This window comes from Malania oleifera, chromosome 6 (assembly GCF_029873635.1).
Source record: "Malania oleifera isolate guangnan ecotype guangnan chromosome 6, ASM2987363v1, whole genome shotgun sequence".
In the NCBI taxonomy this organism is placed as follows: domain Eukaryota; kingdom Viridiplantae; phylum Streptophyta; class Magnoliopsida; order Santalales; family Ximeniaceae; genus Malania; species Malania oleifera.
This window is the reverse complement of record NC_080422.1, coordinates 22,082,676-22,095,203: the sequence shown is the minus strand read 5'-3', so window position 1 is coordinate 22,095,203 and position 12,528 is coordinate 22,082,676. Positions and strand designations below refer to the sequence as shown.

The following is a 12,528-nucleotide window of genomic DNA, read 5'->3' as shown; positions in this document are numbered from 1 at the left end:
AGGATATATCATGGACTTAGAGACCTGTTTTATACATGAAAAATATTTTCTTAAAGTCCAAATTATGTTTTCCAAAATATGAATTTAAGTTTAGAAACAAAACATTGAAAAACAAGTATTAATGAAAGGTTAGGGGACCGATGATATTTCATCAGGCGACCCTTTTGGGATTACACGAATTACATCAGACTTATATAATCTACAAAAATAAAATAAAAAAAGACTATTTTACACTGACATAATACAAAATATAAATATTACTATAAAAAATATCCCGCCATCACCATTAGTTATTTAGTTTTTCTGAGGCTTTCCTTCTAGTTGCCTAAATACATAGTGTCGTATATAACAACTACAATACAACACATCTAACGACATATATACATAAACATTATCACACCATCAAAATTAAGTTTCATCAGCTTAGCATAAACTAAGCAAACCACATATTAAGTGGATGACACCTCCATGCTCGACCTGACTAGTGCAACATATTCTTGTATCCATCCATTGTTTTAGAATCCCACAGCCAGTCCTTAACAAAACAAGAAACTAACTAAATTGGGCAAGAAAATATAAAGTTCTCCAAGAGTCTTTAAGATTTTCATAACCCGCTTCCAATCAAGAAAATTAACGTTGGTGAATATAAATAATAAACTGAAGAACTTGGAACAACATTATCCTTTTTGTGCAATTTTTTAATAAAAAAATATTTGATTAAATACTCAATCTCTGACTATACAATTCATATTATCAAGAACATTGAGTGGGTTGTCCCTCAACATCAAGAATAATTTAATTATTAAATAGTTGGCTGCAAGATTTCATGATAGCATTGCTCTTAGATGGAAATTCATATTGACATCTTCAAATCTAATAGAGCTTAAATAAAAAAAAAAAAAAAAAAGGATATAAATGAACTAAAACTGATAATTCAAATTCAAGAGTCCAATAAGATCAAACCAAAAATTATTTTAGAGTCCCATAACATAGTCGACGTTTTTAACACAATTAAAAGTACTTATTAACTACCATCCAGCCCTTCAAGGGAACTAGCCCTTGGTGCATATTTAGGTTACCACGAAGTCCATAACCAATCTAGTGGACATTGTTGACACAAGGAAGACATAGCAAAGCAACACACCATACTCAGCCCTAAGACCACTTTAAAATCTAAAATCACTTGCAATCTTAGATTTTAAAAATAATCTTACATCATTAACCAAGTTGTAGAACCTTCTTCCAAGATGGCCTGCTGCTAATATCATCCCACCAAGCACTCACATGCTTCCTATTCCTTATCATATACTCCTTCCCCATGTCATTCACCAAGAACTGGGCGAAGGGAACGTGGGAGAGATCAGCTAGGCTGACGAAATCCCCAGCCAAGTACTTACTCTTTGATAGCCTCTCCTCATAAATGTCCAACACCTTTGCAAGCTTCTGTTCGCTCTCTTCAATGACTTTGGAGTCTGGCTGAATGCCTACAATAGAGTGGAACATAATGTGAACTGCCAAGTTGTACACTGGAGGGAAGTAGTTCTGTGCTTCAACCTCCAGCCATTGCTCTACTGTTCCCCTTTCCTCTATTGTCTTTCCCAGCAAATTAGTCCCTTGGTCCTTGTATTTCTCTGCATAGTACCTCATAATTGCACGGGACTCTGCATGTAGAGTTAACAGAGCAATTTATTTCAGGTCATCATTTCCCCACATCAAAAATCAAAAATCAGAAACAAAAACAGAGTCATATTGTTATCTATAATTTGGGGCAGAGGTAAAAGAAAAAGAAAACAGAGTAAGGGAAATTACCAAATAAAGTGAAATCTCCATCTTGAATGACAGGGAGAACCCCAAAGGGCTGCAATTAATCAATGGAAAGGGGAACTAATTAAATATGGGGATGATCTGCTAGCTAACTGCTAGAAAGAATTTAACTCTCGCACTGCGATGAATATTATAACCTGTAATTTGAGGAATTCGGGAGATTTGTGCTCGCCTTTGACGAGATCGACGGGAACGATCTCGAAGGGGATGTCCTTCTCGACGAGGCAGAGGAGGACGCGCCTGGAGGCAGCGGTGCCTGGGCCGTATACCTTCAATACCATTGTTGGATACTGCACAAGCTTCTTTTCGATTAATTTTCTTTCTGAAGGGTAGATAAGGTAGCAGAGGAATGAGTGGTGCTGGTGATGGGCTTTTCAATCTCTTTATAATTATATAGTTACAGTTTCACGAGGTCTCAATCGGAATAAGAACTTCAAAAAAAATAAAATCCTCCATTTCCTAGTGAATTCCGCCACTCCCTTCTCTCCTGGTTTTCACGTGCTGGAGGCCAGCGGCCATGCCAACAAATAAATTTTTTTATTTTTGTCATTCATCTCTTTCTTTAAATTTCTATTTTGCTTTTTGCTCTGTTTTTAGGTACAGAGCTACTAGCCTACAAGTTTGGTGCATGTAGTACAGTCCAAAGGGTGTGGGGTGCCCTTGTCTTGTCCCATCAACTTTTATTATTATTTTTTCTTAAAAATTAACGTGAAAATTTGAAATCATATTTTAATCATATTTACACTGCCATTTATTTGTGTTGGCAGATGCCCACTTAGTGTGTTGTCAGAATTGAATAGTCATTAAAGTCATCCATTTGGGTTTTTTACCATTTTAATATTATTTTATAATAAAATATTAAATAATAATTCAGTTGGAAAATTTTTTCTCATTTTGAGGCTGGCGTAATCTTTCACTGTGATCTTACGAGATTTAAACAAATCTTGTAAGATCAATCTGCGAGATTTGCAGGAGAAACAAACCGTGAGCTAACGCGTGGTAAGGGTTGAAGCAAATCTCGCAAGACTGAGCTGCGAGATTTGCATGGGAAATAAACCGTCAACTGACGCGTGGTAAATCTTACAGTTTGGTTTTGTGAAGTTTGCTTCGGCCCTTCAAGTGTCATTTTCCTTCAATTTGCTACACGAACAGAGATTAGAGAGACCATAGAGGAGGAGGCTATTGCAGAGCAGAGCACAAAGGGCAAAGGTCGAATAATTCGCAGGTGACTGTTGCTCATCGAACATTGCTCGTGAACGTTGAGGAGGAAAGATATAAAATAGGGAGATGGGATAACTTTATTTTGAAACCCTAAGCTCATTTGTTTTTAATTCAAATTTTTTTTTTTAATTGAAGAATTTGTTAGATTGATTAATAAAATCGTTAGTGTGACTCATAAATTAGTACGTAACACTTTTAATTTGCTGATTGAAGACATCATTTGGAAACGCCCAAAATTGAGGTTAGGGGTTTTTTTGTTAGTATTTTACTTCCTTTCATTTATTATATGTGTAACACCCCGAACCCATAAACTCGAGTCCGTTGCGTTATACCTGATGATATCCTAATAAAATATAATCCATCACACACGTAGTTGAAAACATAACCATAATCTCCAGAAAGATAGTTCTACAATACCAACATTCCATAATACCAGAGTTTGCTATATTCTAACTAGAAATCCATAAAATTCATCCGTCACCTGCATTTCCATATATACACATCTCCCAAAACATTTCAATATTTTCACAATCATTCCTTACTCACATTTTAAAACATAACAATATAAAACATAAAACATATACATCCCCAAAATATTGTCCACATATACCTTTTCTTTAATAGTCTTCAAAAAATGCTAAAACCATCGAGCTCTCTAGGCCCGACCTTGAGGATGTCCTGAAAAAGAAACAATCATATTCGGGTGAGACACATTTCAGTAAGGGAAGAAAATATACATATTAAAATAGCGTGTGACCAACATGAGGTAAATTGATATCATTTTAATTACATTTGCAAATCATTAACATAACTCTGAAATCATTTTTCTGAACCTAACCAAACACATGCAAAAGATTTAACACACGAGATTACCTAAGGATAGGAGTGATTACCCGTCCATACAAGTAGTGTCCCTCTGCCCTGATACTTAGGTAATCCTAAGGTCACAACTAAAGCATACCAAAGCACTCACCTTACTCAGTAAGCTCTCAAGTATTAACTTGATCTCGTACTCATGCATTCAACAATAGTTTACCGGCAAAGGCCCTAAGGATAAGGAAATCTACCCGCCCATACAAATAAGTTCCCTCTATCCTAGTACGTTATGCAGCTACTGTCACATCTGAAACTACTAGTGCACTCGTCTTTTTTAGTAAGTCCTCAGACAAAAAGTTTGCCTCGCCCAATTGTAACATGTTCTACATATATAGATACTTCTAATATCATAATACTTTATTCATTTCTGTCATTATTTATTCATACACATATGTTCATGTTCATAGCTTAAACATTGCATTTCGTTTCACTTTAAGTGATTCTTTCCCATTTACTTCGTCCATATTTGTCATTTCATTTCATGGTTATTTCATTGTCATTTCATTACAAAACATTTTCATTTCATTCCTTCGTACTACAGCTGGTCTTTAGCCATCATTAGTTAATCCACATAGAAATGCACTAGAATATGCTAATGACTGTCTTTCAGCTGTTTTACATTTACATGGTTGCATTTAACATACACAGGCAACATTGTCCATATCATATTTTATTCATAATACTTTACTTGCTTAACCTGCATCTCATACATTTAACATATATTCGCAGAGAATCTCATGCCACACAATTTAACAGTAATTTCATACATATTTTCGTAAAATAGGTCAACTCACATTTAATATTTATATATTGAAAATACATTTCATTTCTCACATAAATTCCTTAGAAAATTCATTTTCACTTACATCCATTTACTTTCACATATACCTAACTATATAAACATTCCTAGGCTCAGAAAACATATTTTAACATGGTTGGCATTTTAAATCCACATAAAAACATATATAAATAAATAATACAGAATCCATTTAAATTCATGAAAAACCTGATTTAATACATAAATTTTCCCTTTACCTGACTTTCAAACTATGCTGAGAGGATCCCCGAACTGATACCCACAACGTTCACTTGGATCTTTAATCCAAAAATCCTAATTTAATTAAAATAAATTCCAATTAACTTAAATCTTAAGAAAAATACTTATTTACTACTTTTTAGGCTCCAAATAACAATATTCGTAAAGAAAATCCCAAAATAATTCACTTACCCTGATTTTGGGATGTTTCCAAAACCTCTCAAACCAACGATCAGCTCCTACAGCCTTGTAGAAAACGATCCTACAAATCTCGTGGCGGTTCCGGATCGTCAAACCAGGTCAAATCTGGCCCGAAATTGAAGAGAGAAGGTAGGAAAATTGTTTTTAGAGAGAGAGAGTGAAGAAGGTTAGTGAATTACGCCGAAAAATGAAGAATAACCTATTTATAGACAGGGCTTCGTCGACAAGACACGTGGATTCGTCAACGTGGCAATGTAAAGACTTCGTTGACGAGAATATAACTTCATCGGCAAAATTCAGAGTTCCAAAATATACTCTCTCGGGATTCCTTCGTCGATGAGTAACAAACTTCGTTGACGAGCTTAGAAGGACACTCGTCGACGAATACATGACATTCGTCGATGAGGCCTATTTTTTCTAAAAAATCCTTCCTTTCTTCCCCTTATTATTCATTAATTCATTTCATTTATTATATTTTCTATTTACTTTAATTTTTAGGTCATTACAATATGTGTTATGTGTAATTTAATTGACAAGTATGATGTAATCTAGGGTATTAAATTTGGTATTAGAAAAAAAATGAATTATTGATTGGATTTTAATTTAAAATGAATTATTGATTGGATTGACATTCTAAGTTTGGAGTTTGTGTTTAATTTATATGTATATATTATTGTTGTCCATTTTTTATGATTTTGCATTCCATATTCATGCTTTTAATTTACATTCTAAGTTAAAATGTCTAATTATTGTTCAGCTTGTCAAAATTTCAGCTTAATGTTTAAGCATGTTAATGTGTATCTTAGATTTTTTGTAACAACCCAATAATTTTTTTTTTGCTATAAATAAGCTCTGATACCACAGTGTAACGCCCCGAACTCATTGGGGCCCGAAGTGCTATCCTGTCTACACATGTCTCTGATACCATACTATAGTAACCCGTAATCCCACAATGAGTATCGGGTACACCTGTCCATATCTTAAATAAAACATGGAGCGAAAACATATACATAAACCCCGAATACAATACCAGAGTTATAGAAACATCATATCATATATACACATGCTATCTTGTCTACACATGTCTCTGATACCATACTATAGTAACCCGTAATCCCACAATGAGTATCGGGTACACCTGTCCATATCTTAAATAAAACATGGAGCAAAAATATATACATAAACCCTGAATACAATACCAGAGTTCTAGAACCATCATATCATATATATATATATACACATGCCTCCCCAAAAACTAAATAATACTGCTGCTAAAGGTAATACAAAACATAACCATATACATATTAGTGTCCCACTAGCACTAACTTCCACCCAATTAAGTAATCCTGCCTGGAGCTCTCTAAGCCCGGCTCCCTAGATTTCCTGAAATGTTAAAGGATTATAGGAGTGAGACACCTCTCAGTAAAATAGAATATGTTATTGTTAGTGTGTGGTAACATGAGTTCTAATGTAGTATAACTTATAACCTTTAAATAATTAACTTAACTAATAAATCATGTAATTCTGTACTCATATATATATATATATATATATATATATATATATATGGAAACATACATGCTTTTCTACATAAACATACTTTTTCATAATAGATTTCTCTATGCGCGTAAATAATCATAATATATATATATATATATATATATATATATACACACACACACATACATACATACATACATAAAACTTTCCCTGGGACATTTATATATCTCGTCATGTGATAACCCCACATGATCGGGTTGTGCGGCCCAAAGGCTGGACTTAACCATGGCTGGCCTACCAGGTTAAGTCAAACGTGTTTTTTCTGCAGTACGATTGCCCACCCAGCTTGATCCGAACCCATCTTGCTCTCCACAACACTTCTCGAGCCGAACCCAGGGGGGTATCCTGCTCTCCAAAACACTTCAGGCTAATTGACTCTGCGAATTCCGATGTTATCCTAAAAGGGGGGTGAATTGGGTATTTTCAAAAATTAAGTCATTCAAGTTTTAATTTTGAAAACTATCAATTACAAACTTGCTATCTACTTAATAACTAGCTCAATGTTTCAAAATTAATTAATTTAATGTGTGTCTTTGTCATGCATACAATTTTACCCAATTACTCACAACCTTATCAAATGCTCAATTCATACACAGTAATAGATAATTTAAATGCAAGCGGAAATTAAAAGAGGTTAAGGGAAGAGAGAAGGAAAACATGATTTTTACGAGGTTCGACCTACCCCAACCTATGTCCTCGCCTTGAGCAACCCACTCAAGGATTCCACTAAAAATCCGCTCCTTTAATTGGGATAGAGCTTCCCTTACAATTCGCTGCTTACAAGAGGCGTAACTTCCTCCTCAACCCTAGTTCATAGCTTGAATCGTGAATTCAATATAAAAATTACAATTTCTACAAAACTCAAATTGCTTCTAACTAAGCTAGTGAGTACAATAGAAATTCTAGTACATACTCATATGATAAAAGCTTGAAGCTCAATATGTAAGTATCAATATGATCTTTATATGAAGAATGAGATACTTCACAAATCTACCCTTAAATCAATATCTCCTAAAAATGATTTTATAAATTAATTCTTTGGAGAAACTTAGGGTTTGATTTTAAAGTACTTTGCGCAAGAATATAAACTAAGATCCTTTTTAAAAATAATCTTGAATAATACGCAGATCCATGTTCTTGCTATCAAATAGTTAGTAGACTTAAATCTTTGAATAAAAATATAACTTTAAATCTTGCAAAGATTTAAACAAACTACTTAAAAGATACACCTCAAAAATATGTATTTAGAAGCTCAAAAAATTTTAATCAAATAGTTTCTGCAATAACAAAATATTGAGTCTTTGAATGAAAATAAAAGCTTGAATATCACAAATATTCAACCTTTAGCAAAATCCTTTCTCAAATAAAATTTTCAACTAATAACACACGAATTTTTCTTTTCAATAAAAATAGTAGATATATGAGTATGAAAAACAACTTTGAGGTATATATCTATATATATTGGAATCCCAAACCAACCACTTATTTATCAAACCTCAATCACCAAGGAATGCTTGCAAGATGTGTAGATGAAATTCCTTTGAAAAGCTGAGATGATTTGCCCAAAGAGTATAGATGCAGTAGAGTATTGGCAAATTCTTTAGAGTGGAGGCACACTTAGCACAAGATCACAAGATTAGTGTAACATCCCTCTATTTCTTAATGTATACTGTAGCATAATAAGTAAAATGGTTAACCCGAACCCGTGGGTAGCGGGGATAGCTATCAAACACAGCGGAAAACCTAGCAGCAGTAAACTTAAAATCTCAACATCCAATCATAAAACATAATACCAGAGTTTACTACATCATCAATATACTGTTTATATGTACAATCTCCAAAAAGTCAAAAACAACACTAGGACCATACAACAAAAATCTCGTAATCCTAGTTCAACGCTTACCCTTCTAGTAGGGAAGCTCCGCTCACTCAACGACGGCCTTGACCCGCCGGTTTCTCTAGGTTTCCTGAAAAAAATATATTAATGTTGGGGGTGAGACACTTCTTAGTAAGGGAAAATAAACTAAATATAGTTGTGTGGCAACATGAACATTTAATGCATTTCTACATATACAGTGCATTTCATAAATCGGAAAAACATTCATTATATCATGCTGAATAATCATACATTTTTCATATTTGTTAATAACTCATAACGTACATAAAACATCTGCTATAACTATAATACTGAAAATATACCTAGGATGAATAGCTAGCTAATGTCATGTATTATCCCCCATGACGGGTTGTGCAGCCCGAAAGCGGGACCCGACAATGGCTGGCTGACCACTGCCGAATCAAATATGTCTGTAAGTACGATGGGCCCGCCGCACCCTGGTCCGGACTGCCAGGTGGACGTCCACACTACTGCAAGCTATATAGACTATCAATCTCCCATCCTCTCGTGGGATGGTTAGAACTAATCTGAAGTAGATATTTGATCTACACATATAGCTACGGTACCGAGCTCTTGAACTGAACTAAACTAACATTCGGGTTTTGATAACATATAGTACATAATTTCATAAATACAGCCTCGTGTCGAGCATTTAATAAATACGGCATCGCGCCGAAATCATACATATGACCTCGTGCCAAAATCATAGTAAATACGGCCTCGTGCCAAAATCATAGTAAATACGGCTTCATGCCGATAACATAGTAAATACAGCCTCGCGCTGATAACATAAATACGGCCTCGTGCCGATAACATAAATACGGCCTCGCGCCGATAACATAAATACGGCCTCGTGCTGAATCGTTTCAAGTATTTACATTCTGAAAATAACTCATTTATCATATATTCATCAAACTCAATATAGCATAACTCGTCTTTTCAAAATACCTGAAAATATGCTGTACTCGTAAAATCATTCATATCATGATTCACTTCATATAAAAATAATGTTCATGCCACACATGTGCTGTTAAAGTCATACTTCATATTCTAAAATCATTATTTTTGGCATCTCATATGTACATATACATTTTAATCATAATAGCAGTATTTTCCAAACATACATTTCATATGTGATATACAAATATAGCATATGCTTTTCTGAAAATAAATGTGCTCATAATTAATATTAACTTACATGGAAAATAACTATTTTAGTTTATTCCCTTACCTGGCTACTGAGAAAGCCCCAAAAATATCTTAGCCTAACCCCCGTAGGATTTCCTGATAAATACCCTGAAACTAAAAATTTCCAATATTAAACATCAGTATTTTCATGCGTACATCATTTCCTATAACTACCATTAAGTCTAATTTGGCTTAAAAAGTCTTACCTCAACTCAGGGATGATTTCCAACTTTTTTTCCCAACGATCCGCCCCGACAAACTTGTAGAGAACTTCGCTAGGAGCATCGTGGTAGCCTCAAATCTTCGATCCAGCGTAAAACTAGCCTAAAATCGAAGAGAGAGAGAGAGAGAGAGAGAGAGAGAGAAAGCTGAAGGGGAGAGAGAGGAGAGAGAGTGGAGCGTTAAAAGTGAATAAAAATCGGATTTTTACATATTTATAGACGGGAGATTTCGTCGACGAGCCCGTCCTTCATCGACGAATTCTTATTAATTTCGTCGACGAAATTCAGTCAACACCAAAACCCCTTTCAGTATTTCTTTGTCGACGAAGCCCTGTGTTCGTCGATGAAATCCTTAAAGCCTTCGTCGACGAAACCCTGTGTTCGTCAACGAAGTCTACGACCTCCTTCTGTTTCTGTTTCTATATCTCTCCCTCTTAATTAGTCAAATTCCATTTTATTCGGGTCGTTACATTCTCCCCTCCTTATAAAATTTCGTCCTCGAAATTTGCTATTCACATAATTCATCATCCCTTATTAGGCAAAATGGTTTACTTGTTTTATTACTTATCCTCACTTATGGTGGAGGAATACCGTGGTTACATCTCATGTTCTGGAAGATTACATATATCAAAGAAAACTTCTCCCAAAACTAAAATACCTCGTACTACTAACATTACATGTACCTGCAAAAGAAAATTACATATTTACTCACATTTTCTAATTACATTTAAACTTCCTAAAATAATTGCGGATACCTCTGTCTCATCTGCTCCTCGGACTCCCAAGAAGCCTCTTCTACCGCATGATTCCTCCACAAAACTTTTACCTGAGGAATCTTCTTGTTGCGCAGCTCTTGCACTTTCCTATCCAGAATACGTATTGGTACCTCCTCATACCCCAGTGAATCATTAAGCTCCAACTCATCATAACTGATGATATGAGAAGGATCTGGGACGTATTTCCTCAACATCGATACGTGGAATACATTGTGAATTCTAGATAATGAAGGTGGTAAAACTAGCCTGTAGGCCACCGGTCCCACTTTCTCTAATATCTCAAATGGACCGATGAACCTAGGGCTAAGTTTACCCTTCCTACCAAATCTCATAACTCCTTTCAATGGAGCTATCTTCAAAAATACGTGATCACCCACGTCAAACCCTAAATTCCTGCAGTGATTTTCGGCATAACTCTTCTGTCGGCTCTGAGCTGCGCTAATTCTTTCCCTGATAAGACGAACCTTATCGTATGTTTGCTGTACTAGCTCTGGTCCCACAACTCCCCACTCACCCATCTCATCCCAATACAAAGGAGATCGACATCTCCTACCGTACAATGCCTCAAACGGTGCCATGCCAATACTGGACTGGTAGCTGTTATTATACGCGAATTCTACCAGTGGCATAAACTGAGTCCAGCTATCCCCAAAATCTAAAACACATGCCCGGAGCATATCTTCTAGTATCTGTATCGTCCTCACAGTCTGACCGTTTGACTGAGGGTGGAATGTCGTACTAAATGATAACTGAGACCCTAGAGCCTCCTGTAAGTTCCTCCAAAATCATGACGTGAATCCTAGGTCTCGGTCTGACACAATAGATACAGGCACCCCATGAGAACGAACTATCTCCTGAATGTAAATCTTCGCTAAACAGCTGAGGGAATAGCTGATCTTGATAGGGAGAAAATGGGCGGACTTAGTCAACCGGTCTACTATCACCCAAATCGCATTCTGACCATGCAATGTTGATGGCAGCCCTGAAATGAAGTCCATGGAAATATGATCCCACTTCCACTCTGGGATAAACAATGGCTGCAACTGGCCTACTGGCCTCTGGTGCTTAGCTTTGACCTGCTGGCACGTCAAGCACTGGGCTATATATTCAGCAATCTCCCTCTTCATTCCACTCCACCAGTAAAACTCTCGCAGATCCCTATACATTTCATACTACCAAGATGAACTGTATACAAGGATCTGTGAGTCTTATCTAAAATAGTCCTCCGAATGTCAGCATCAGCAAGAACACACAGTCTGGAGCGGAACCGCAAAGCTCCTTCGTCTGGGATGCAGAATTCTTCTCCCTGGCCACTTTGCACTCTGTTCATCACCTCTACTAATTCTGGATCTTCTTTTTGGGCAGCTTTAATTCTTTCCTACAAAGTAGGCTGTACCACTAGGCTAGCGATACATACTGGAATATTACTCTCTATCAATTCAATGCTGAGTCTTTCTAGATCCATTATGATCGGACGCTGTATCTCCATAACTGCCAACGCTGATACTCCAGATTTCTTGCTCAGTGCATCAGCTACCACGTTTGCTTTCCCTGGGTGGTAACTGATAGTACAGTCAAAATCTTTAATCAACTCTAACCACCTTCTCTGTCTCATGTTCAATTCCTTTTGGGTAAAGAAATACTTCAAACTCTTGTGGTCAGAGAAGATCTCACACTGTTCGCTGTATAGGTAATGCCTCCAAATTTTCAGTGCGTGTACTACTGCAG

General features: G+C 36.0%; 1 protein-coding gene across 1 annotated transcript; it reads right to left on the bottom strand.

The window, feature by feature from the left end:
- Positions 1-952: 952 nt before the first annotated feature.
- LOC131157196 (glutathione S-transferase F9-like) lies at positions 953-2,412 on the bottom strand. The gene is made up of 3 exons (XM_058111170.1): positions 1,962-2,412; positions 1,810-1,858; positions 953-1,661 (listed from the first exon to the last, which is right to left on the bottom strand). Exons 1-3 carry the CDS (start codon positions 2,103-2,105, stop codon positions 1,219-1,221), a joined length of 636 nt encoding a protein of 211 aa, XP_057967153.1. The 5' UTR covers positions 2,106-2,412; the 3' UTR covers positions 953-1,218.
- Positions 2,413-12,528: the final 10,116 nt, after the last annotated feature.

Coding starts and splice junctions, on each gene's coding strand:
- LOC131157196 (XM_058111170.1), bottom strand. CDS start 2,105: ATGGTATTGAAGGTATACGGCCCAGGCACCGCTGCCTCCAGGCGCGTC. Junction 1,859..1,961: donor CCGAATTCCTCAAATTACAG/GTTATAATATTC, acceptor GATTAATTGCAG/CCCTTTGGGGTTCTCCCTGT. Junction 1,662..1,809: donor TGGAGATTTCACTTTATTTG/GTAATTTCCCTT, acceptor CTCTACATGCAG/AGTCCCGTGCAATTATGAGG.